Raw genomic sequence first — 25,934 nt, forward strand, 5'->3', positions numbered from 1 at the left:
TCATTTAGATCTTTTCCTAATAACACCAAGACTATCATCTTCAATGAGCTGCACCAACTCAGGTCCCATAGCCCCTGGCCATAACACTTCCTTATCCTCAGTTGGTCTATTCTTCGAGAGCCAATCCGCCACCTGATTAACTTCTCTAAACACATGCTGCACCTTACACAAAGCAAACTTAGCCATAAGAGACTTGATTCTTCTGACCAGAAACCCAACCTCCCAAGGTGGCACCAACTCAGCTGAAATAAGAATGGAACAAGCTCTCATAGAATCTGTGGCAAGCACCACCTTGGATAACATTAACCTAGCAGCTAGCCTCAAACCAGCTTCTCTGCCCTGAAGTTCATGAAAGATAACTGATTTAGGAGCAGCCCTACCCCTTATAGCAGCCAACACCTCCCCCAAGTGATTCCTCAAAACAGCACCATACCCAGCACTATCCCTGCTAAAAGACCCAACAGAGTTGATGAGGACACAACCCTCCTCAGGACCCTGCCATTTGCAATCCACAACCTGAGGAGTAACAAATGATAAATCGAGATTCCACTCACAAGCTGCTTTCCTGCCTCTCACAGTATCAATAAACTTAATGGAGACAGATTGAATCTTCATTCTCGCATCAGCAATAACCTGCTGAACCGCCTCCTGGCTGCTTCTAGCAGGTTCTGAGTGCAACCTCCTGTTTCTCTCCCACCAGATGTAATAGATATACCCATTAAAAGCTAATCTACCTAAGAGAGCAGTGCTATCCTTTCCTTGAAACATTGAAATGCACCAATTAACTTCATTAAACCAATCCCCTCTAGAAACTTTAACTAAACCTAGCATAGCCAGCAACTTATGCCACACAGATAAGGAGTAATCACATTGAAAAAAATAGATGGAGCTCATCTTCACTGGCTTTACCACATAAAGCACACAAAGGGTCCACCTCAATCCCCCAAAAGAGAAGCTTACATTGAGTAATAAGAGCACCTCCCAAGACAACCCAAGTGATGAAACTATGTCTAGGAATGTTATGAGAAAACCAAACTATCTTATGCCAAGGAATTACCATTTTACTCTTCCTTAAGGCCTCATAGGTACTCTTGAGAGTAAAAAAAACCTTCTCATTAGCAATCCACACTCTTCTGTCCTCAGCATCCTCCTCAATTGGAATCTCTTGCAATCTAGCAGCTATAGGTCCCAACTGATTACATAAATGCGTAGGCAAAGACCAAAAACCATTAGCAATACAAGAACTCACAACAGCCCTATCATTAAGCCTGCTATCATATCTGAAAGACACATCAAAGTGTTCAACCAAGACACCCATTGGGTGCCAGAAATCAAACCAGAAACTTGTGTGCTTCCCATTACCAATAACATGAAAAGCAAATTTCACACCATACTCCCTATAATGAAGCAATCTTCTCCAGACCCAAGAGGCATTACTAGGAATAGGCATATGCCAAAAGTTCTTTTTCTTGATAAGATTAGCTTGGACCCATTCCACCCACAAAGTCTGCTTGTGACAAAAGATGTCCCAAATATGCCTAAGACAACAAGCAATGTTGAGAGTGACAAGAGTTCTCACACCAAGACCACCTTCTGCATAGGGAAAACAAATTTTACTCCAGCCAACAGCAGCCTTCCTCACTCCTAGATCAGGCCCAGACCATAAAAACCTACTAAATAGCTTTTCCATCTCCCTTAGAGCTCTTTTGGGAAGATCAAACACACTAAGCCAAAAGAAGACCATACTGTGAAGGATGGACTGCACAATCACCATTCTACCAGCATAGGAAAGAAACTTAGTCTTCCAAGACTGAATTCTAGCCAATACTCTATCAATAAGAGGCAAACAATCAGAATACTTCAGTCTAGTAGAAATAAGGGGAACCCCAAGGTATCTAACAGGAAGAGAGGCACACTCAAACCCCAGGATATCTTGAAAGGCTGCACATCCTCATTAGATAACCCAGCAGAAAACAGAGAGCTTTTCCTAGGATTTACTCTCAACCCAGTGCACTCATAAAAGATATTAAGGACCTCAGCCAAAGCCATGGCAGAGCCAAAATCACCTTTAGAGAAAACCAGAAGATCATCAGCAAAGGCCAAATGAGTAACTAAAGGCTTACCACATTTGGGATGAAGTTGAAATCTCTTCATCTTCACCATATCATAAGCACATTAAAAACCTCCATTACCAAAACAAACAAATAAGGGGACATTGGGCAACCTTGCCTGATACCTCTTTTACCCTTGATGTAGCCAAAAGACCCCCATTCACCATGATAGAGAATCTGGAAGAAGAAACACAAGCATACACCCATTGTCTAAACTTAATAGGAAATCCCATCCTCTCCATAACCTTCATCAGAGCATCCCATTCTATAGTGTCATAGGCTTTTTGCAAATCTATCTTCATAGCACATCTAGGAGGACCCAAGGACTTGTGATAGTCCCTAGTGAGCTCATGGGCAAGAAGAATGTTATCCTGAATACACCTGCCTAAAATAAAGCCAGACTGGCAAGGGCTTACCAGCTTAAAGATTACCTCCTTCATCCTCACAGTAATGATTTTAGAAATACATTTATAAACAGTGTTACAACAAGAGATAGGTCTAAAATCAGTAACCCTAGAAGCATTCTTAGACTTTGGAATTAAAGTAACAAGAGTAGAGTTTACCTCACCCAAGAGTTGACCTGAGGAGAAGAACCTGAGCACAACATTGGTGAAGTCATTACCAACAATATCCCAACAAACATTAAAGAAATGAGCAGTAAATCCATCTGGACCAGGGGATTTATCTGAACCAATAGTGGAAAGGGCATAAACCACTTCATCCCTAGTCACCTCACTGATCGACCTAGCAGCCTCAGAATGCCCTCAGAATGCTCCAAAATATACCCAAACTCCATATTATTCAGGACCTCAGAAACTCCCCTATCATAATGACAAGTCCCAAACATATCCTGGTAGAAAGCAACACACTCTTGAGCAACCAGTTCATTACTAGAAACCTTCTCATTCCTGTCATTATAGATGAAAGGAATATTGTTTCTGGACCTTCTTTCTTTCAAAGAAGCATGAAAAAACTTTGAGTTATTATCACCAAGATGAATCTTTTGAACCCTTGATTTTTGTCTTCACGTGTTTTGTGACTTTTGATCTGTTTAGATCAACTCCTTTATCCTCTGATTTTGGAAGAGCCATTGGTGGTGGATTTCGAGCGTCTTTATCATCTGGTGGTGGCAACTTTATCCAGGTGTGGTGTTAGCTCAACCGGTTTCTTTATCACTTTATGGTGGCAACTTTATCAAAGTGTGGTGATCCAGATCTTCCTAGTTACTCTGTTACTATACTCCCCTTTCACTCCATACTCACGCTTCTGACGAAACGCATCAGTGTACCCTCACCAGGATACCTCGAGAAGAAAACACACTGGCCGACGCTTTGTCAAAGATGATCAATGGCCGAACTACCATCCCAAGAGTAATATTCCACATGTTAAAATAAATAAGCATTGACAGAGCACAAGAAATAATGGCTATCAGAATAGCACAAGGGGATGTCTGGATGAGACCATATATTGAATACTTACTAACTCATAAGTTACCGGAGGATGTCAACGAAGCTAAGAGGATATGTAGGAATGCTTCGAGATATACCTTGCTTGGAGGACTGCTATACCGAAAGTCCCTCATCCACCCCTTGCGGCGCTGTCTAGCGAAGGATGAGCAAGAATACGTAATGACAGAGACACACGGGGGGGGAATCACGCAAGTCCAAGAACATTGTACAAACAGTTGACCCTAGCTGGGTATTACTGGCCAGGAATGCTAGAGGATTGCATCAAGTATACCAAGTACTGCGAACCGTGCCAAGTGTACGCCAACGACTATTGATTACACCCCACCGAGCTAATGCCTTTCACGAGCCCTTGCCCCTTTGCGCAATGGGGAATTGACCTGGTGGGTCCCTTCCCAGCTGGAACGGGGGAAAAAGATGTTGCTGGTCATGGTGGACTACTTCACCAAATGGGCGAAGGCGGTAGCGCTAACCAGGACCCGAACGAAGGAGATCATCAGCATATTGTGGATAAACATAATAACCCGGCTCTGGGTTCCAAGGATTCTAGTCATGTATAACGGGTCCCAGTTCAACAACTTGCAGAATATGGGATCAAACCAGCCTACGTCAGCCCGCCGGAAACGGACAAGTCGAGGTAACTAACAAAATTCTGGTTAAATACATTAAAACCAAATGCCATGAAAACAAAAACTGGGTGGACGAACTCCCAGACGTATTGTGGACCTACCACATCACACCGCGAAGAGCCACAGGAGAAACGCCCTTTCGAATGGTATATGGCATGGACGCCTTGCTACCCGTGGAAATAGGTAAACCGAGTCTAAGGATAAAACACTTTGACTACGAGACCAATGAACAACTAGCGTTAGAACATCTGGACCTGATCGACGAAGTCCGAGATCGGGCAGAGTTAAGAAATTTCGCCTTCAAAAACACAATGACTAAACAACACAGATCTCACATGAAGATAAGAAAGTTTGATGTCGGAGATATGGTATGGAGCAATTCTAAATTTACCCAAAAACCATCGTCAGCCAAACTCTTCCCCACATGGGAAGGGCCTTATAAGATAGTGAAAGTCGTGGGTCCCGGTACGTATAGGTTGGAGAACACATCAGGACAAATCCTCACACATCCCTGGAACGCGGAACTGAAGGATTTATCCGTTCGGTCTTAAGGAGATGTCCTTCCGAAGGAGTGTCCTTCGACCAAGGTGGAAATGCGATCAATTTGTCAGTTAGGATAACGATGACCACACGTAAAGATCATCCAGTCCGGTCCAATTAGGGGTCGTAATGCTTTGCTAGAAGCCAACTACGATCGTCGGATCAAGGAGTTGATTCGCGGCTAACATAGACCGGATCCTACAACGGGTTACACATAAGAGTGGTAGCTTGATCGGAGAGAATCGACTAGACGGGAACTGGCTAAAGTTGGATGGGATTCAACTGGAAAGGCCGAAAGGGTCCGAATGGAGATTCGGGACAAGATAGAAAAGAAGGCTCATTGGGCCGGCCATAAGATGGCCGACCAGAGTAAATGGGCCGGCCATATAAGGCCCATGGTGGGCTGCCCTGGCCGGCCACACTTAAGGGATTATCAAAATACCCCAAAAGGGTATTTTGGTAATTATCTTTTCTGTGACCCGAAAATAGAAAACTTAATCTGAATGGGATTCTAATTAGGGTTTGTCTATATATTGGGTCAGTTGAGAACAGAAAAGGGGTGGATTTTTCTCTAGTGAAAAAATATACAGCTCTTTCTCTCTCTGAATATACAGCTATTGAAGAGAGAGGAATATAGAGAAAAAGCTCCCGTTCTATCAATCTAGTCAAGAAGAAGAGTTCTTCTCAACCTTCTAGTAAGTCCTAGCAGTCTGAAAGGAAGGGAGATCAAGTCTATTCACTCGGTGTCTCAAGTAGAGGAGCTACAATTGGAGCTCTCGATCTTTGCATGCGATTGGAATGGTTCGAGGGAAAAACGCGTTAAGGTATTTATCTCTCTTCTAGTTCATTGTTTAGTTTATGCATAATGATCCTGGGCAATCTAGTGTTAAACATATGATGTTTGAGATTCCGCTTAGAACACTAGTTAGTGTATAGGATACACAAAACCCTACAGTGGCATCACGAGCCGGTTGCATGAAACTATCTCTGACTAGTCGTATTTGATTCGAGCTTGATTGATTAGATGATTTTATGTTTAAATAGGGATTTAGACATGAAATTGATTAGTTTAAATTGGATTTAGACTTAATCGGATAGAAAATTGAAAGAGTTTCAATGGGAGAACTTTAAAATTTTGAGTTTTTGAAAAGAGTTTTCAAAAGAAAGTTTTAAAGTGGATGGTTTTTTGAAAAGAGTTTTCAAAATTGCTGATTTTTGGATGAAGAGTCATCAAAAACAGCAGCAAAAAGTGGGAAGAAATCGAAAATTGGATGGGAAGATGGTGCTGTCCAAGAGCCGGACTGACCAGGACGCGTCTGGCCAGTCGCGGATGCTCATGACGCGTCCCAGTCCTTCCCGGACTGGGAATCCGAGAGCGTCTCGGATAGGACGCGTCCGAGTTTTTCTCGGACAGGAAGACGCGTCCGAGAGCGTCTCGGACTGGGATCCCGAGGGATCAACGTCTGGCACTAGAGGCTGCGTCTTCAGGACGCGACCACAGAGAAGTCCGAACGCGTCTCGGATTGAGAATCCGGACGCGACCGGGACTGTTCCTTCCAGAACGCGTCTGGGACGCGTCTGGTGAAACCAGGAACCGTCTCGGACTGGGAGTCCGAGATGGATAGGCTTGGACAGAGCGTCTAGGACGCGTCTGTGGGGCTGGGAAGCGTCTGGCCTAGGGCCAGGACGCGTCCACCTGAGGGACTTGGCACGGTCTGGAACGTGCCAATCCGGGTCCGACCTTGGTTCGGACCTTGACCGTGACTTGACTGGGTCTAGTCAAAGGGTTCCTTGACCAAGTTTGACTTAAGTCTTTGGAGTTAGACTCGGGCCTTTTGGGCCTTGACTTAAGTGGGAGGTTTCTATTTTCTTCTTCCGACTTTGACCATATTTTTTTTTCCGAAAGCGACCCGGGCCAACCAAAAGCCTAAATCGGAGTTTTTCCAAAACGATTTCAAAATCTTTTAGGATAAAACCGGAACGAGCCATTAGTCGGAATTTTGAGAAAATTCTGACTTAAGGCACGTTAGACATAGAGATGTCGGTAGTATCTCCCGAATAGCTATCTAGAACATAGCAAACCTAGATTCGACCTAAGTAAGCGAATCTCATACATACTTGGGTGTTTTATGAGTGTCATATTATTATGTACGTATGGATGTGAATGCGGGTTCTAGTATGGCCATAGAATTGTTCTATCTTGTTTTTAAGCACGGATGGGTGCCTGATGTAATTAATTTAATTTCAAGTTTTATACGATCTGCAAATCGTTGAGTCTTGGGTCCAAAAGAGTCCATTGAAGAGCCAAAGGATGAGATCGTGGTTCGAGTGGGAGAATTCAATGGATGTTCGAGGATGGAGATCCAGGCGAACGGGGGGGGCTAAACAAGCAAAGAACCTAAGAAGATTAGATCTTTTAGGTTAGGGGCCATACTAGGATCATGTCTGCTTGATTTATTTTCTCGCGCGCATTTACTTATTTACGTTTTATGTGGTGTATGATTATGTTAGAGTTCACAGTAATGCATGCAAACAAAAACGTAAGAGTCCCCAAAAAGAATTTTGAGTAATGCCTACCCAGATTAAGACACCTGTTGCGCCCTTGTTCATCGATGGTGGGTCATGCCAAAGCAGGGTGCCATCTTTTACCTCGGGACAATACGGGTAGACCTATGAAGAGGTCTACATGTCTAAAGCAAGAGTCATATGAGATATGATCAGTAAGGAGTTACTCACCCAGGAGGGTGAAGTTAAGGGCAGTGCCAAAGTACGCTTAGCTTCACAGGAATGGGATATTGGAATCGTATTATTCATAGGGGGACGGTTTTCATTGAATAATATGGCAAAAAGTGTTTTTGCGTAAACATTGAATGTAGTACTTAGCAAAATCCTTATTTTGTGTCTGTAGAGTAGAGATGGCAAATAGTATTAGTTCACGTTTAGATAGAGATCTATACGACTTTCTAGATTGGGAGGAAGATCAGAGAAGAGTTCTCGATGCTTCAAAGAAAGAAAGCGTAATAGAGCTACCAGAAAGGGAAGTGGAAGTCGGTGCCTATGTTATAGAGGTCAATTTGGCAGATATGGCTGACTCTCCCTCATGGGTATTTGATACCGGATGTGGAGCACATATAATTTCAGAATTAGATGAGCTCAAGGAGGTCAGGTATCTGACAAAGAGCGAGATGGTTCTACGAGTTGCTGCTGTGGCTGTAGGAACCTTTGAGCTCAGTTTAGAGACTGGGTTGATATTAGTGCTGCATAATTGCTATTATGTACCCACTATATCAAGGAACATCATCTCTGTGTCGGTGTTAGACAAAGAGGGATATCACGCTATAATAAAGGACAAGAGTTGTTCTTTATACAAAGGTGAGATGTTCTATACCAGTGCTAAACTGCGTAATGGTCTTTATGTTGTGAACATAGAAGACGAAATCCTGAACATAGACACGAAACGGCTTCGTACTCTTGATTCTAACCAAAGTTATCTCTGGCATTGTCGTTTGGGTCACATTAACATGAAACGCATGCAGAAGCTTCATTCAGATGGACTTCTGGGATCGTGTGATTTGGAATCGTACGATACATGCGAGCCATGCTTAGTGGGCAAGATGACAAGATCGTCCTTCAAGGGGAAAGGAGATCGGGTGAGTGAACCATTAGGACTGATACATACAGATGTATGCGGACTTATGAGTACACTTGCGAGAGTTAACTATGGCTACTTCATAACGTTCACAGATGACTTCACTAGATATGGTTACGTATATCTTATGAGGCATAAGTCGGAATCGTTTGAAGTGTTCAAACAATTCCAGAATGAAGTAGAGAATCAAATTGGCAAGAAAATAAAAGCCATTCGATCGGATCGAGGTGGTGAGTATTTGAGTCAAGAGTTTGAGGATCATCTTCGGAGTTGCGGAATAGTTTCACAACTCACTCCTCCAGGAACACCTCAGATGAACGGTGTGTCCGAAAGGAGAAATCGAACATTGATGGACATGGTTTGATCGATGATGAACTTAGCCGATCTTCCTAACACTTTCTGGGGGTATGCTCTAGAAACGGCTGCTTTCACACTTAACCGAGCTCCGTCAAAAGCTGTAGAAAAGACGCCATATGAGATATGGACTGGAAAGGTTCCAAAGTTGTCTTTTCTCAAAGTCTGGGGTTGCGATGTTTATGTAAAGCGTTTACAAGGAGATAAACTAGCACCAAGATCAGACAAGTGTCTCTTTGTCGGTTATCCGAAGGAGACAAAGGGGTATTACTTCTACAACCCATCAGGGAACAAAATGTTTGTTGCTCGTGATGGTGTCTTCCTTGAAAAGGAGTTCTTTTCCAAGAAGACAAGTGGGAGAAATATGGAGATCGAAGAGGTTCGATCTGAGCAACAAACTGACACCGTTCTACCGATGTCAAAAGTCGCGATTCCTAACTATTATGAGCCGATAGAAAAAGAAAGAGAGGAAGAGATGGTAGATCTCGGAGATCCTCCCGCGCAGAGCGAATGTGATTCGCAGGAGAACCCTCAAGGAGTTGAGAGTGTCTCACCTGTTGTTCAAGCCCCGCGTAGGTCCGCAAGGCTGATTGAGTTATCTCAACGACAAGAGTTGTTGTTGGTAGAGGATAATGAACCCAGCACCTACAAAGAAGCTATGACGAGCCCAGACTCCAAAAAATGGCTGGGAGCCATGAAATCCAAAATGGAATCCATGTCTGAGAATCAAGTTTGGAACTTGGTGGATTTGCCCGATGGAGTAGAACCTATCGGATGCAAATGGATTTTCAAGATGAAAACAGACAAGGATGGAAACGTGATTGTTTTCAAAGCTAGACTCGTGGCAAAAGGTTACAGACAAGTCCAGGGTATAGACTACGAAGAAACCTTTTCCCCTATCGCGATGCTTAAGTCCATTAGGATTATTCTAGCAATTGCAGCTCATTACGATTATGAGATTTGGCAAATGGATGTCAAAACCGCCTTCCTAAACCGTAAACTGGAAGAGGATGTGTACATGACACAGCCTGAGGGTTTTGAGGATTCCAAGAATGCTGGAAAGGTTTGCAAGCTTCAAAGGTCCATCTACGGGTTGAAGCAAGCAAGTCGGAGTTGGAATCTTCGATTCGACGAGAAAATCAAAGAGTTTGGTTTTCTGAAGAATGAAGAGGAATCTTGTGTATACAAGAAGGTTAGTGGGAGCAACCTAGTTTTCTTGGTCATGTATGTGGATGACATACTGATCGTTGGAAATGACATTCCTATGCTTGACTCCGTGAAAGAGTGGCTTAGGAAGTGTTTTTCAATGAAAGACCTAGGAGATGCAGAATATATATTGGGCATCAAGATCTATAGAGATAGATCGAGGAGGATGATTGGACTTAGTCAAGAAACTTATATCGATAAGGTTCTTGGGAGGTTCAAGATGGAAGACTCTAAGAGAGGATTCCTACCCATGACACATGGTACGACGCTTAGCAAGACTCAGTGTCCCCGAGATTCTGATGAGCTAGCACACATGAAGAAGGTGCCTTATGCTTCGGCAATAGGATCTATCATGTACGCCATGGTCTGCACTCGCCCAGACGTCTCATATGCTCTGAGCATGTGTAGTCGTTACCAATCTAATACAGGTGATAAACACTGGACCGCAGCCAAAAAAATATCCCGAAGTACTTGAGAAGGACAAAGGATCACTTCTTGTCTTCTTGGTTTATGGCGGGAAAGACGAACTAATCGTGGAAGGCCATGTGGATGCGAGCTTCCAAAAGGACAGAGATGATTTCCGATCGCAGTCGGGTTATGTCTTTTGTCTAAACGGAGGAGCAGTAAGCTGGAAAAGCTCAAAGCAGACTACTGTAGCAGACTCTACCACAGAAGAAGAATACCTTGCCGCTTCGGAAGCAGCTAAGGAAGGAGTTTGGATAAAGAAGTTTATCTCCGAACTTGGTGTAGTTCCTAGCATAGAGAATGGGGTTACTCTGTATTGTGACAACAATGGAGCTATCGCCCAGGCTAAGGAACCAAGAGCACACGTAAAGATCATCCAGTCCGGTCCAATTAGGGGTCGTAATGCTTTGCTAAAAGCCAACTACGATCGTCGGATCAAGGAGTTGATTCGCGGCTAACATAGACCGGATCCTACAACGGGTTACACATAAGAGTGGTAGCTTGATCGGAGAGAATTGACTAGACGGGAACTGGCTAAAGTTGGATGGGATTCAATTGGAAAGGCCGAAAGGGTCCGAATGGAGATTCAGGACAAGATAGAAAAGAAGGCTCATTGGGCCGGCCATGAGATGGCCGACCAGAGTAAATGGGCCGGCCATATAAGGCCCATGGTGGGCTGCCCTGGCCGGCCACACTTAAGGGATTATCAAAATAGCCCAAAAGGGTATTTTGGTAATTATCTTTTCTGTGACCCGAAAATAGAAAATCTAATCTGAATGGGATTCTAATTAGGGTTTGTCTATATATTGGGTCAGTTGAGAACAGAAAAGGGGTGGATTTTTCTCTAGTGGAAAAATATACAGCTCCCTCTCTCTCTCTGAATATACAGCTATTGGAGAGAGAGAAATATAGAGAAAAAGCTCCCGTTCTATCAATCTAGTCAAGAAGAAGAGTTCTTCTCAACCTTCTAGTAAGTCCTAGCAGTCTGAAAGGAAGGGAGATCAAGTCTATTCACTCGGTGTCTCAAGTAGAGGAGCTACAATTGGAGCTCTCGATCTTTGCATGCGATTGGAATGGTTCGAGGGAAAACGCGTTAAGGTATTTATCCCTCTTCTAGTTCATTGATTAGTTTATGCATAATGATCATGGGCAATCTAGTGTTAAACATATGATGTTTGATATTCCGCTTAGAACACTAGTTAGTGTATAGGACACACAAAACCCTACAAAAACACAATGACTAAACAACACAGATCTCACATGAAGATAAGAAAGTTTGATGTCGGAGATATGGTATGGAGCAATTCTAAATTTACCCAAAAACCATCGTCAGCCAAACTCTTCCCCACATGGGAAGGGCCTTATAAGATAGTGAAAGTTGTGGGTCCCGGTACGTATAGGTTGGAGAACACATCAGGACAAATCCTCACACATCCCTGGTACGCGGAACATCTCAAGTTCGCCTTGAAGGAGTTGAAGGAGATGTCCTTCGACCAAGGTGACAATGCGAACAATTTGTTGGATAGGATAATTGATGTGGAAGATCATCAAGTCCGATTGATTTAGGGATCGTAGAGTTGTAGCTAGAGACCAACTACGATCGTCGAATTACGAAGTAATTCGCGGCTAACTTCGATCGGATCCTACAACGGGTTACACATAAGAGTGTCAAATTGATCTAGGATATGACTAGTGGGAGTGAGATATAATCATGGGAGTGTCCCATAAACATATCTCATAGGCCTAAAAAGGAATTAGGCAAAGATAGTACAAAAAGGCCAAAAATAGGGTTTTTGGGCCTTAGCCGATTCGGGCACTTCTAGGGCTCGGATTGGGCTGATTTTTGGAGGGACGTTTCCTTATGTTATGAAATTTAAATATGCCAATTTTGGCTGGGTTTGGACGTCATCTACTTAGGTAATTGAGAAAATACCAATAGTTGCTATTTTCGACTATTTCCCTAAATCTTATTCTAAAGGGTGTTTTGGGAAACCTAAAAGGAGGTGGATTCTTATTAGGGTTCTATATAAACACTCTTAGGGCAGAGAATAAGGTGTGGAATTTCTCTCTAAGCTTTCTTACTCTACCACGTCAAGTAGAGAGGAGAAAGTGAGCTAATTCCCATTAACTATCTATCTAGTCAAAGAAGAAGGTGTTCTTCTTTCCAACCACCATTGGTGTGCTAGCTATACAACAAGGTGGGAGATCAAATTGATTGCTCGTGTCCCAAGTAGAGGAGCTACACTTGAAGCTCTTGGTCTTCTTCAATCAATTCAACTAGTTCGAGGGAAAAGCGATTAAGGTAATCTACTATCTCCATTAGTTTAATTACTAGTTTTGCATGTGATCCTGGGGATACTAGTGTAGACATTAGATGTCTTATTTCCGCTATAAACACTAGTATAAGGGTTTAAATCCCTACAGTGGTATCAGAGCCTCTTGCAATGAACTAGTTTTTGCTAAGAATCGAACTAGTTCATATTAGATATGATTGATAGTTTGATAAATTGAGTTTATAGAAAGTATTTTAAAAGTGTTTTAAAATTATTTAAACTCACATCAATGAATTTCAAATTGATGATTAAAAGTGTTTTAAAAACTCAATTTGATTGAATTTCAAACTAATCCATGCTTGATTAAGTTGATAGTTATGTTTAAAAAGGTTTTAAACATAAAATTTGATTAATTTTGAATTGGATTCAAAGATTTTTCAAATTGATTTCAAAATTGTTATTTGAAAAAGTTTCAAAAACCTAGATTTTTATCCAAAATTGGTTTGATTAAGAGTTGTTTTAAGTTTTGGAAACTTTTGAAAAACAAAAATTTGGAATTTAGAAGTGTTCTAAAAGAAGTGTTTTGAGTTTTAGGAAACTCTCAAAACAAAATTTGGAAAATTTTAAAAGTTTCTACAAGTTTTATAAAATTTTAGAAGTGTTCTAAAAGATTTCAAAATTTAGAAAGAGTTTTAAAAAATTGGAAGTTTGCAAATAAGATTTGCACAAAAAAAAAAAATATTTGGAAACTAGGGTTTTGGAAACCCTAGTGTCCGGCCAGGAAGCTTCCTGGCCGGACAGAAGCTTCCTGGCCGGACAGAAGCTGCTGGTCGCGTCCACTGGACGCGTCCAGAGCAGCTGCTGAAACACGTCCAGGAGACGCGTCCAGCAGCTGCAACCAGATTGCCACTGGTCGCGTCTAGGACGCGTCCAGAGCAGCTGGGACGCGTCTTGGAGACGCGTCCAGGTCGAGTCTAGGACTCGACCACCAGCTGTAATGGAAGCATCTGGACGCGTCTTGGAGACGCGTCCAGAGCAGCTCGGACGCGTCTAGGACGCGACCAGAAGCTGCACTGGTAGCTTCCTGGACGCGTCTGGGAGGTTCTGGGTGTCTCGGACTAGTCCGAGACACCTAGTGCTGGTCCGGTCCAGCACCAGACACGTCCAGGACGCGTCTGGTACATGGACTAGCGTCCTGGCTCCGGCCAGGACGAGACCAGGCCTTGATAGGCCTCGGCCAGGACATGCCGGCCTATGGGCCGTGCTATGTCCTGACCTTGTCCGAGCCCTTTTGTGGGCTTGGGTCGGGACTTGTCTAGGACTTGACCCGGGCTTTTTCGAGGCTTTTCGAACCACGAAAAGGGACCATCATTCGAGTGGGAGTTTTTGCCAAAATTTCTTCCGATTCCAACCAAATAATTCCAAAATCAATCCGGGCCATCCAAAAGGCCAAGACGGATTTCTCTTTAAATTGATTTATGAAATCATTAAGAATCGAACCAATATTTTTTCCGAAATTGACCCGGGCTTTCTCGAGCCCAAAACGGAGTTTTTTTCTTAAAGATGATTTTAGAAATCATAAAAGATAAAACCGGAACGCACCATTAGTTAAATTCTTCGAATTTAGACTTAAGGTCCGTAATGTGACATGTGATGTCAACAAAAGTATCTCCCAAGATAATCATGCATATATAATTCTTAGCCTTGATATATATGATTGCATATATGATTGCATGTGATGTGAATGCGGGAAACTAGTATGGCCATAGATTTATATCTTATTCTTGTTTTAAGCACGGATGGGTGCATGCTTTGTAATTAATTTTAATTTCAAGTTTATACGATCTGCGAATCGTTAGAGTCTTGTAATTAGAGTTTAGGGTCTATGAGTCCATTGAAGAAACTCGAGGATGAAATCCAAAGGCGAGTGGGAGAAATCAATGGAGGTTTAAAGATGGGGATCTAAGACGAACCAAAAGGCGAAACAAGAAGAAAACCAAAGGAGATTAGATCTTCTAGGTTAGGGGCCATACTAGGATCCATGTCTGCTTGATTTACTTTCTCGCGCGCATTTACTTACTTATTTACGCTTTATGTCGTGGACGTTAGTTAGGCTAAATAGTTCACTATAACAAACGCCAGACTAGCGTAAAAGTCCCCAAAACGTAATCTTGAGTAATCGCCTATCCAGATTAAGACACTCGTTGCGCCCTTGTTCGAGGAAGGTGGGTCGGCCTTCGCAGAGTACCTCCTCTACCTTGGGACAATGCGGGTAGGTCTATAGAAGAGGCCTACACGTCTAAATGGTTCTACTCAACGAGATCAGCAAGAGAGTCTTGGATACTCGAGGCAAAAGGATAGATTAGTCATTCATTAATGAAATCTATCAACCAAGAGTCATAAGGTATGATCAGTGAAGTAGTTCACTCACCCGGAACGACGGAGTCAAAGGGTAGGGCCTTCGTCCGCTTTACTCCGAAGAACTGGGGTCTTGGAATCACTTATTCAATCGGGGACGATTTTTATTGAATAATGTGGGAAAACTAAGTTTTTCAAAAACGATAACGAGTTTTAAACTTTGCCATTTCTTTATGTAGAATTAAGATGACACATGAAAACGGTTTCAACTTTAAAATCACACCTAAGGGAGGTGTTGATCCACTTCCTAGAATGAAAGAATGAATCCGAGAATAGTTCTCAGATTCAAAAGGAAAGCTTACTAGAATACCCAATCCCAATGTTGACTCATACCGAAGAAGGTCAAAAGTCATTTGCAAGCAATCTTATAACATTCTCTTTGGAAGAGTAATGGATGCTAGCATAACCATTAAGACAAACTAAGGAAGAAATTCCTACAGAAGTCATAAATGGAGAGGTACGAGACCTCCAAGGCAATCTGAAAGTCATCCTAACGGAAGACAACAAAATACATCTATCACCCAATTCAATATCGATTGAACAAAGATATATAAACCTTAGATGAGTCACTCAGGTTGTTACGAACAAACTGAGCAGAACATACGGGAATATCTAATCTAAGAAAGGTTCTTAAGATTTGGTACAAAGAATCTAAGAAAGAGCTCTTGAGATTCAAAAGGGCAAAAGGATCAGTCAAGTGAGACAAACATTTGATCAAAGAAAAGCAGTTGTCGAGTACATGATCAAGAGTATTTCTCATTACTGTGAATGTTTCTAAACAATGGCTAGACCATTTAAGAGGAAACTACCTTTAGCACCTAGAGGACAAAAAGGAATGAAATTATGAATTCCGGTTCCGTATCCTTGTTAACAAAGTTAAAAACAAGTATCGTAAAATTCCTTCATCAAGTATTTAAGACCAGATGAGCGGCTCAGTAGGAGCTTAAGGGAATTACATACTTGACTAAAAGAAGTAAAGATCCAAGAGGGAGCAGAAGCAGTAATGCTAGGGATGCTGAAAGGGATCAAAGTCTTCTTTTAGACACTGATCTAGCTTAGAACTTAATAGTGATTATTTTGTTCTTCTGGAAACATATGATGTTTTAAACCAGTGGTAAAATTAATTGAAGGTTAACATTGATAATGGCTAAAATCAAGAGATTCAAACTCATTAAACTTCAGCATTGTCAATTGGGTCTTAAGGACTAATTGACAAAGTCACCCTTTTCAAAAGGCATAGAGACTAGTAATCTATTAGGACTCATACGGTGTTATGCAGACCTATAAGTTTACTTGCAGAAGCTAACGAGAGAAACTTCAAATACGTACTTTGACAACTTCATGAAGTATGAAAACGTACAAATCATAAAGTATAAGTCGGAATGTTTGAAAGGTTCAAACAAAGTACAAACCGAAGTAAAAGAATCATTTTGACCAGAGAGTTTAAGTCATCCGATTAGATTGGAGTGGTAAAAACTTGAGTCAAATACTTGATAACCATCAAAGGAGTTGAGAAACCGTTTCCCAACTCGCTCCATGGAACACATCTGAGGGATGGTGGATTCAGTAGGAGTAATCGAACATTGCTATGCATAATTCGATCAAAGATGGGTTTAAGCCAGTCTTCCGAATAATTTTGGACATATTCTAGAAACGATCGTTCTCATACTTACCAAAGTCCGTTTAAAGGCTAAAACTTGTAACAGCGTTACAAAAACTAGCTAATATCTGACGCAATTTCTTTGGAAGAAATTAGGGCTTCTTCCACAACCAATCAAGAGAACAAAGTGTTTGTTGCTCATGATAGTATTCTTCTAGTAATTAGCACACCTAGTAGTCTGGGAGATAAGCACTAATTATTACAAGAATAAGTGGGAGAAAAGTACAAGTCGATTTAATTCGATCATGAGAAAAATCGTGAAGAGTCATGAAGAACAATCATGAAACTTGTACAAGACGATTAAATTCGACCAAGAGCAACAAACTGCGGCTCCTCGGAAAAGGAAAGGTTAAAGATATGATCTTATAAACCAACCGCATAAAAGCGAATGTCATTCGCCGGAGAACTCTCAAGAGAAGTGAAAGTGTCTCTAAAGGAAAATCTCAAAGTAGTTGAGAAAATTCCAAATTGTTGTTCAAAAGCCCTAAAAGGTAAAATCTCAAAGACTAAGAAAATAAAGGTTATTTCTGAAGAGATAAAAGACCTGCGCAGAAACGGAAACTGACTCTAGATTTTGGCTAGAAGCCAAAATCATCATGGAATCCATATCTCGTCAAGACATGAAGCTTGATAATTTAAGTCAACGGAAGACCTAAATTGGTTTTCCAAAGTAGAAAATTGAGAAGGATGGAAACATTCATGTTTCCCGAAACTAGACAAGAAGAATAAGATTCTTCCAATCAAGTTATGTCCATAGGCATGCTTCAGAAATCTATCGACGGATTAAAAGCACGCAAGAGTTAGAATCTTCGATTCAAAAAGGCAATCAAAGAAGTTTGATTCCTGAGGAATGAAGAAAATCTTGAATCACGAGTTTCAAGAAGGTAAGTGGGAGAAACAAACCTTCCGGGTCCGTATGCTGAGTACATACAAAAGATTGAGTACGACATAAGATGTTGTGTAACAGTGAACACACTGACTCAATAAAAGGACCACACACAAGGATGAAATGCCATTTTGGGCATCTGAAGATCTATAAGCGTAGATCAAAAGGATGATAGGATTGGAGAGACTCAGTACGCTGAGATGCTTGAGATCCGAAACAGAAAATCTAAGACTCGGAAAGTCTAAAAGAATTTCGACCCAAAACTCATGACTAAGAGCGTTGCTAAATCGGAGTTTGAAAAGACACCGATGTAGCAAACAAGCATGAGAGAGAGATTTATGTTCGAATACATAAAGTCAATCATATTGGATATGATTAGCATTTGAATATCCAAATTCGGATTTGAAAACCGAAACACTACTTAGAAACATCCTAGAAGGCTAAAGGATGAAGTAGTACAAAAGTTGAACATGTCATCGTAGCAAACTTCCAGACATGGAAGGAAAGTAGGCTAAAAGTGTTTTAAGCCGGGAACTGTTGCAAATACTACATAAAGAATTAAAAGCCTTTACTCTAGTAAAAGTTACTAGATATTATCAAGGTTGAAGATAGCAATCTTCAAATTAATTGATAATAAGCAAAGTTTAAAACCGACTACCACGGTAGTCAAACTAAACTGTCACCTAAGACATAGTATGAGATTCATACACAGTCTAAGGCATGAGGTATAATTTTAAACCTCGACAAGTAAAATTGAGTGGGTAAAAGGAGTTTTACGGAAGAGGCTCAGATTTACAACTCTCGTTATCAGAAATAATAGAGTTATTTCACCAGTGGTCTAAATTTGGTTTAGTGTTTAAACGACAGTCCATTGATGATAAAACATTCCGAATAGGTTTGTCAGATGCGTGATCTGATGAATGAAACCCTATTAAGTGAACTTGGAATATTTATTATCGAAACCCTGGTCCAGGTCATTGCATGGACAACAATGACTCACGAAGACTAGCATGGGAGTCGATGGGATAGCGCAGTTTCATGGGCTATAGGAATAGTATATTCTATTCGACTACGTGGGTGTGTAAAAGGTTTATACACTGGATAACCCTCAAATGAGAAGTACATCACTCGTGATGAACGTCAATGCTTCTCATAAAGACAATTGGAGAGATTCCTCAAAACATGAGTACTCCACTCATCTTATGAAAGGAATGTCCGACTTTGGTTCCGTCAAACGCCGCGCCGTAAAAGAAGGTTATAAAGACGGATACTGGGAAGGACAGGATAGACATGAAGTTAAGTGGGAGCGCAAGAATGGATTGTGTCACTCTAATCACATTAGGTACAAAGTGTCTCAAGGCCACTTGATGAGTAGCAACTGAAAATGCGTGGCCGCGCTCAAACGGATTAAAAGTTAATCGTTTGTCTTTTACAGTTGTACTCGGATATCAAGAAAGTCTGAATGACGTGACGTATCAGATGGGATACTAAATTGACACGGGAATCGAGGCATTGCACTTGTTCTAAGTCCAAGTGGGAGTCTGAAGGAGTTGAAGGAGATGTCCTTCGACCAAGGTGACAATGCGAACAATTTTTCGGATTGGATAATTGATGTGGAAGATCATCAAGTCCGATTGATTTAGGGATCGTAGAGTTGTAGCTAGAGACCAACTACGATCGTCGAATTACGAAGTAATTCGCGGCTAACTTCGATCGGATCCTACAACGGGTTACACATAAGAGTGTCAAATTGATCTAGGATATGACTAGTGGGAGTGAGATATAATCATGGGAGTGTCCCATAAACATATCTCATAGGCCTAAAAAGGAATTAGGCAAAGATAGTACAAAAAGGCCAAAAACAGGGTTTTTGGGCCTTAGCCGATTCGGGCACTTCTAGGGCTCGGATTGGGATGATTTTTGGAGGGACGTTTCCTTATGTTATGAACATTAAATCTGCCAATTTTGGCTGGGTTTGGACGTCATCTCCTTAGGGAATTGAGAAAATACCAATAGTTGCTATTTTCAACTATTTCCCTAAATCTTATTCTAAAGGGTGTTTTGGGAAACCTAAAAGGAGGTGGATTCTTAATAGGGTTCTATATAAACACTCTTAGGGCAGAGAATAAGGTGTGGAATTTCTCTCTAAGCTTTCTTACTCTACCACATCAAGTAGAGAGGAGAAAGTGAGCTAATTCCCATTAACTATCTATCTAGTCAAAGAAGAAGGTGTTCTTCTTTCCAACCACCATTGGTGTGCTAGCTATACAACAAGGTGGGAGATCAAATTGATTGCTCGTATCCCAAGTAGAGGAGCTACACTTGAATCTCTTGGTCTTCTTCAATCAATTCAACTAGTTCGAGGGAAAAGCGATTAAGGTAATCTACTATCTCCATTAGTTTAATTACTAGTTTTGCATGTGATCCTGGGGATACTAGTGTAGACATTAGATGTCTTATTTCCGATATAAACACTAGTATAAGGGTTTAAATCCCTACACGCCTTCCAGAAGAAAAACACTGATGTACCTTCAACATGGTGAAATCAGCTAGGCCCACGAGACAGTAGATAAACCCATCTGTAAAATGTTCACTCAAATAAGGATGCTGTAGAAAATCGAACTAGATTTAACGCACTTAGAAGCATACAGTGGCAAAAACTCACTTGACCCTAATAGAGTCGGCAGCTCTGACAGCCGAGGTAACGATTAAAGATCCCAAGGAGGAGTACTATTTAAACTCTCTTTGCTTCGGGAAAACAGGTAGCTCTGGTAGCTAAGGCGACGACCAGAAGCCTCAAGGAGCAGTCCTAGTTAAACTGAAACTTTACTCGAGTAAAACTGACCCTTTACCAAGGTCCCAAGGAGGAGTCCTAGTTAAACTGACCGTGCTCAAGCTGGCAAATTAGGCAGCTCGGGTAGTTACGGCAACGACCTGAAACCTTATAAGGAGAAGTCCTAGTGATGAGTTCGTTAGAACTCAATTATTTGTCGTCAAGTTTCGTTTGTTAGTTACTAGTTTTGGTAAATCTTATTGAGTTAATGAGTTTTGCAGAATAATCTAAAGATATGAAGCAGTCAATATTTATGGGTATTTCATGTGCAATTTGGTGTCTTAGGTTTGACGAAAGTTATTGTAGGCGTTGTTATGCCTTAAGGATACTTTACAAGGGTTGTTTCACAGTCATTCATTCTAGTGGGACTTGAAATGTATACAAGAGAACATGAAGGACTAAAACCCACATGACATCACCCACCCAACTCCAAGTTCACTTTGTCTGGAGCCATGACAATTTCTTTTATATGATGTGGGGCCCTAAATTAAGTTTACTAAACAAATTTATATGATTTTGGTGGGGATTGCCCGCGGGATTGCTTACTAAATTGGATTTAATTGGGATTTCAAATTTCACTCAAGATTGGAAACTTTCCTGCTCACTGACCTATGAAATATCTTTGGCCATATCTTTCTACCGTGGATATCAACGAGTGGGGAGGAATTAATGGGTAACCCTAGTAACTTATATACTATATAAAAAGAAATTTGCTGGACTGGAAGGGGGGCAGAACATCTCCAACTGAACGATAGAACAAAGAGATATAGGAAAGAAAGCAAGAGTAGCCCAAGAGAGTGTTTTAGCAGCAGAAAGAGGACATCAACTACAACTTTGAAGGTGGACGAAGATCGATATCGGAGCATCATATGGGTGACTTCTTTCTCATTTTCTTTGATTCAATTACCTTCATTGTTGTAATGGAGTGCTAGACCAGAGCCGTGTCTTGGGAAGGGCGAGCAGGGCAAACGCCCAGGGCCCCCCATCATAGTGGGGCCCACTCCTCATGATTCCTATATAATATGTAGGTCAGTTTTCTATTCTCCTCCTGCCTTTGTACATGTGGCGTCAAAAGGAGACTTTTATTCTTTTACACCCATCAGTCAAGGTAATTTCCAACCAACTTTGTTAGTTTCCTATTCAATTATTAATTTTTCTCTCTCTCAAACTTTTCTCTCTCTAACAGACTAACAATTAATAGGGATTTCGCAAATGTAATTAACATATCATCTAATTAACGGCAAAATAGGAATTTCACATATCTAATCAACACATCATCTACCAAATCAACTTATTTTCTTGTTTAAAATATTTCATTTTTTTAGGTTGATTTAAGATTATGTTCTTATATATTTATAGGATTTAATCAATATACATTGTTAATTAATTACTAAATTATTTGTTATTTTTTCAAGTCCGAATTATTTTGAGTTTTGTTTTTATTTTACGTATAATTTTTTTTATATATTTTGTTTATACACCTATCCAAAATTTGGCCCCGGGCCCCCAATTTCTTAGACACGGCTCTGTGCTAGACTCCTCACCTAGAGTGAAAGATGAAGCCATGAACATGAATAAAACAATGTTCAATCTTAATGATTCTCTTGAATGTGCTTTATTATGACAAAAAATATTAAACTCTTATTAGTTCCTAATCGTGATACATTTTTCATTATTTATTCTTCCAATTTGATATATCATATTTAGAAGTGAATCTTTAATGATTAATGCTTATAGGTTGATAGATAATAGTTAAGTTATCATTGTTCGACTAAATTGAGTTTAATCCTTTATACAACTATATGCTTTTAAAACAAATATATCTTCCGATATTTGGATGCAAGAGGTCTACCAAATATTGAGTTATAAAATAGATAAAGAATTATTAATGGTTAGATATCTTTTTATGAGTGTTTGTGGTGGATTCTAAACTCTAGGATTTTTCTCATATTCGCTTCCTTCCGATTGAACTATTATTTTCATTATATTATTTTCTTTTCAAAACAAATCTCAAAGTTATCATTTTACTAGTTTTAGGTTGAGATAGATTTCCAACTTAAACTTGTCTTCGTGGGATCGACCCGTACTTGCTAGGTCTACACTACATAGACCAGTGCACTTGCGGAATTTTATTACAAAATACGAATTTATTTTAGCCTATTATTTAGGTTAGTTTAAGTCCCCATCACCTAGTTAAACTCACTTTACTCGAATGAAACGCGACCTCCACTAAGGATCAGGAGGAGAAGTCCTAGTTAACCTACAACCCTGGCAAAGGTGACCGGGGGTATTAGGAGAAGTCCTTGCGAAACTAGTCATGCTCAGGAAGACAAAACAGCCCCGGTAGCGAAAGCAACGACCGGGGGAACGGGAGGAGTCTCGACAAAAACTAGTTGTGCTCAAGCCAACGACACCAGCCCTGGTAGCGAAAGCAACGACCAGTGGTCCAAGGAGAAGTCCTAGTTAAACTAGTTGCCCTCAAGCCAACGAAACCAGCCCTGGTAGCGAAAGTCACGACCAGGGGTCCAAGAAGAAGTCCTAGCTAAACTAGTTGCGCTCAAGCCAACAAAAACAACACTGTTAGTAGCTAAGGCCATGACAAGGGGCAGAATCAAAACCTGAGAATAATTATACAGGGCTAATTTAGGTTCTATTTTGCAGAGGGACTTAGTAAGCCTAGGTCATGCTAGAATAAGTCTAAATTATTATTATTTTTATAGGAGCGAGCATTCGGAGCATGCGTAATAAGCTTAGGGAAAGTGCATTAGTAACCTAGGTTTTTGTATTAACAAATATAATTAATTAATCTTGTAGGATCACCGGGAACAAGAAAAAACAAATATGAAAACAACTCAGCAATCAGAAACAGAAGGGGCACGACAGTTCATGGAAATAAAAGAAAGATCCAATTAATAAAAGTGGTCTACTACAGAAGGAATTGCTAAAAGTTAAAAGAAGTTGAAGGTAAGAAAGCGCCAAGAGGACCGAGATCATCCCTATCTCGTGGATCGAGATCAGAACTTCAAAGGGACACCCGGAAAAGGGAAAATCTAGCAAAAAGGGTCCTCTGCTAATGGGAGTGCCATGACTGGCACCTGGGCAAGACCGCCATTTTTGGGGCAAGACCCAAATTGGTATCCCGGTAACTATCTCCATCATCGAAAAAACATCACCAACGAGAACACCAAGTACGAAGTCAAACAAAGGCCTCATCTCGGGTCTCTGATGAAAACAGAAGGTAAGGAGCAAAATTGAAAAATATCTGCAAAGGAAGGATCTTCTCTTCTCTAACTTTTGATGATGAGGAGTTAAAGAACCAAAGAAGGCTATTTATACAGGAAAGAAATAGCCAAGAGACTTCTTGAAAACAGACAAAGGGTGATTAAAGCAAAGACCAAACACATCTCGGGAACACTGAAAGGAATAATGACCAAGGGATATACATAGCTCGAGACTGATCATATTCGAGGAGATATCAGCAGGTTTCAAAGGAACACGTCAACTCCCCCACTAGCAAGGCACCACGTGTCCACGCATGCTGGAATAACTGTCGTATACAAAAACCCAAAAGATCAGCGCCGAAAAACGCGTGATCAGAAGATCAATTACGTGACGTCACATAATCGCCCATGAAAAGGAAATTAATTGCTTGAGCAGAAGTCGAAACGTGTCTCTAGAGAACAAACCACGCGTCTTTCAAAGCCAACACAGCTTGAATCAGTTCTGGCAAGTACAACCTTAGAGAAAAGAGGTTTATTCGCTATCCTGATGTCAGTCCTAGTGGCTAAGAAAGTTGAGCTCATGAGATCATCTAAGCTCTTTTGAAAGTTGCCAAGTTGAGTAGCTCTTCATTCTACTCGGAGTTAGCGCGGAAGAGTACACTAAAAAGCAATAGAATGGCTCAGATATCTCACATGGGTTTAAGTCTCCACTAATGACTATTTTAGGTCACTTAGAAGTATCCCTTCTTCCTTAAGATGATACTCACATGATAAGACACCAACACCAAAGGACTTAACATTCATGAAAAGACTAAGAGCATGCCTAAGATTTATCAAGAAAGAACCACATGTATCAACATACTTAAAAATACCACTAGAGTCATATCAAATCTACCCAAAAATTTTCAAATTTGGTCAATTTGTTGAACCCTCTTGCCTTTTGAAATCCAAGGTCATGATGTCATGCGACCAAAAGGTCGTATCCCCATCCCCAAACTTAAAACTAACATTGTCCTCAATGTTCTACGCGGCTACTCACTAAAAGATAAGAGGTACAATATGTTAAAGAGAAGAGTGGAAGGATATTACCATAGCCGGAGGAGATAAAAAGTGCTACTACCAAGACTTATGTATTCGAGTTCCAAGTTGATGATAAATACATCCCCATCCCCAAACTTGGAACGAACTACGTCTCAAAAGTATACAAAGTGTAACGCTCCTAACACATCAATAAATAGAATAAGAATGAAGCATAAGCATGACCATATAAGTATAAGACCACTCACGCGGGATCACTCGATTGCATCAAGCTACGCAACTAGCCTTTGAGTCTCTCGTATGCACGAGAACACGAGTTTTGTCTCGTGGAGGGTTTCCAAAGATTCTACCCACAAACATCAAGGTCCCACGTCTCAATAGACCACCCAATCATACAACAAAAGACGAAATATTTGGGGGTCTACCCAAAGAAAAGATGTAATCCGGTAAGAACCGTCTCGCAACAATGTAATGGCATTGGTACACAAATGAGACGGTAAAAAATAAGAGGTAATCCCCAAACTTGGATGATGACAATGCAACAAAGTTTGATATAATAACAGGGAAAACATGCATTTCACTAAAAGGATCTACATATGTATGAGATATTGGTTGAGATGTCGAACTAAAACCTAAGGGTTTTCCCATAAGGCTCAAGACTGAGTCAGAAGTTTCCTTAAGTGAGGGTTCAACCAATCCTTTAAACATTATTCTCGTCTCGATATCATACGTGTCCTTAGAGAAATCTGTAGCCCCGCTCAAGAAGGCATCCACATCTAGTCTATTTTTACTAGCTCCAAAGGTCTTAGGTAAAAAGCTAGTCATGTCCTTATGGTTACCCTGGACACTAGTAGTATTGTGCCTTTTAACTATCAATGCAAGCATATTCATATCACTGGTAGGGAACAACTGTTGAGGGAAAGCGGAATGAGGTTCATCAACTAGTTCAGACTCAAATTTCGACTTTAGAACCTCGTTATGTCCATCTCCTCTCTCAGAATTTGTAAGATCCTCGGGTATGTCTACCTTCATAGGAGTATCCAAGCTAATCATTTCATCACTTCCAAGAGTGAAGTTGGACTTAACATTAGCACTGTGTGTATTACCCTCACCTGTACCCTTGAGATCTGTTGGAGTTTGGGGTTGTGAAACCCTTTTCTCGAAGTCTTTCAACTTTTCCTCCAT

General features: G+C 40.9%; 1 protein-coding gene across 1 annotated transcript; it reads right to left on the bottom strand.

The window, feature by feature from the left end:
• On the bottom strand, nt 1-25,934 carry LOC147531669 (uncharacterized). Its single transcript, XM_086649794.1, has 6 exons — nt 25,273-25,934; nt 2,897-3,019; nt 2,246-2,855; nt 2,067-2,154; nt 1,058-1,941; nt 1-840 (listed from the first exon to the last, which is right to left on the bottom strand). The coding sequence occupies exons 1-6, from the start codon at nt 25,932-25,934 to the stop codon at nt 1-3; spliced, it is 3,207 nt and encodes a 1,068-aa protein (XP_086505920.1).

Source organism: Eschscholzia californica, unplaced genomic scaffold (genome assembly GCF_041429995.1).
Source record: "Eschscholzia californica isolate CP2 unplaced genomic scaffold, dmEscCali1.0.p SCAF_6, whole genome shotgun sequence".
Lineage (NCBI taxonomy): Eukaryota > Viridiplantae > Streptophyta > Magnoliopsida > Ranunculales > Papaveraceae > Eschscholzia > Eschscholzia californica.

Bases quoted from the DNA above. Each gene is read 5' to 3' on its own strand.
- LOC147531669 (XM_086649794.1), bottom strand. From the start codon at position 25,934: ATGGAGGAAAAGTTGAAAGACTTCGAGAAAAGGGTTTCACAACCCCAA. The intron at 2,856-2,896 runs GTATATTTTGGA...TGAGGCTGCTAG, and splicing joins CTGAATAATATGGAGTTTGG to GTCGATCAGTGAGGTGACTA. The intron at 841-1,057 runs GTAATTCCTTGG...GTGTGGCATAAG, and splicing joins CCTTAAGGAAGAGTAAAATG to TTGCTGGCTATGCTAGGTTT.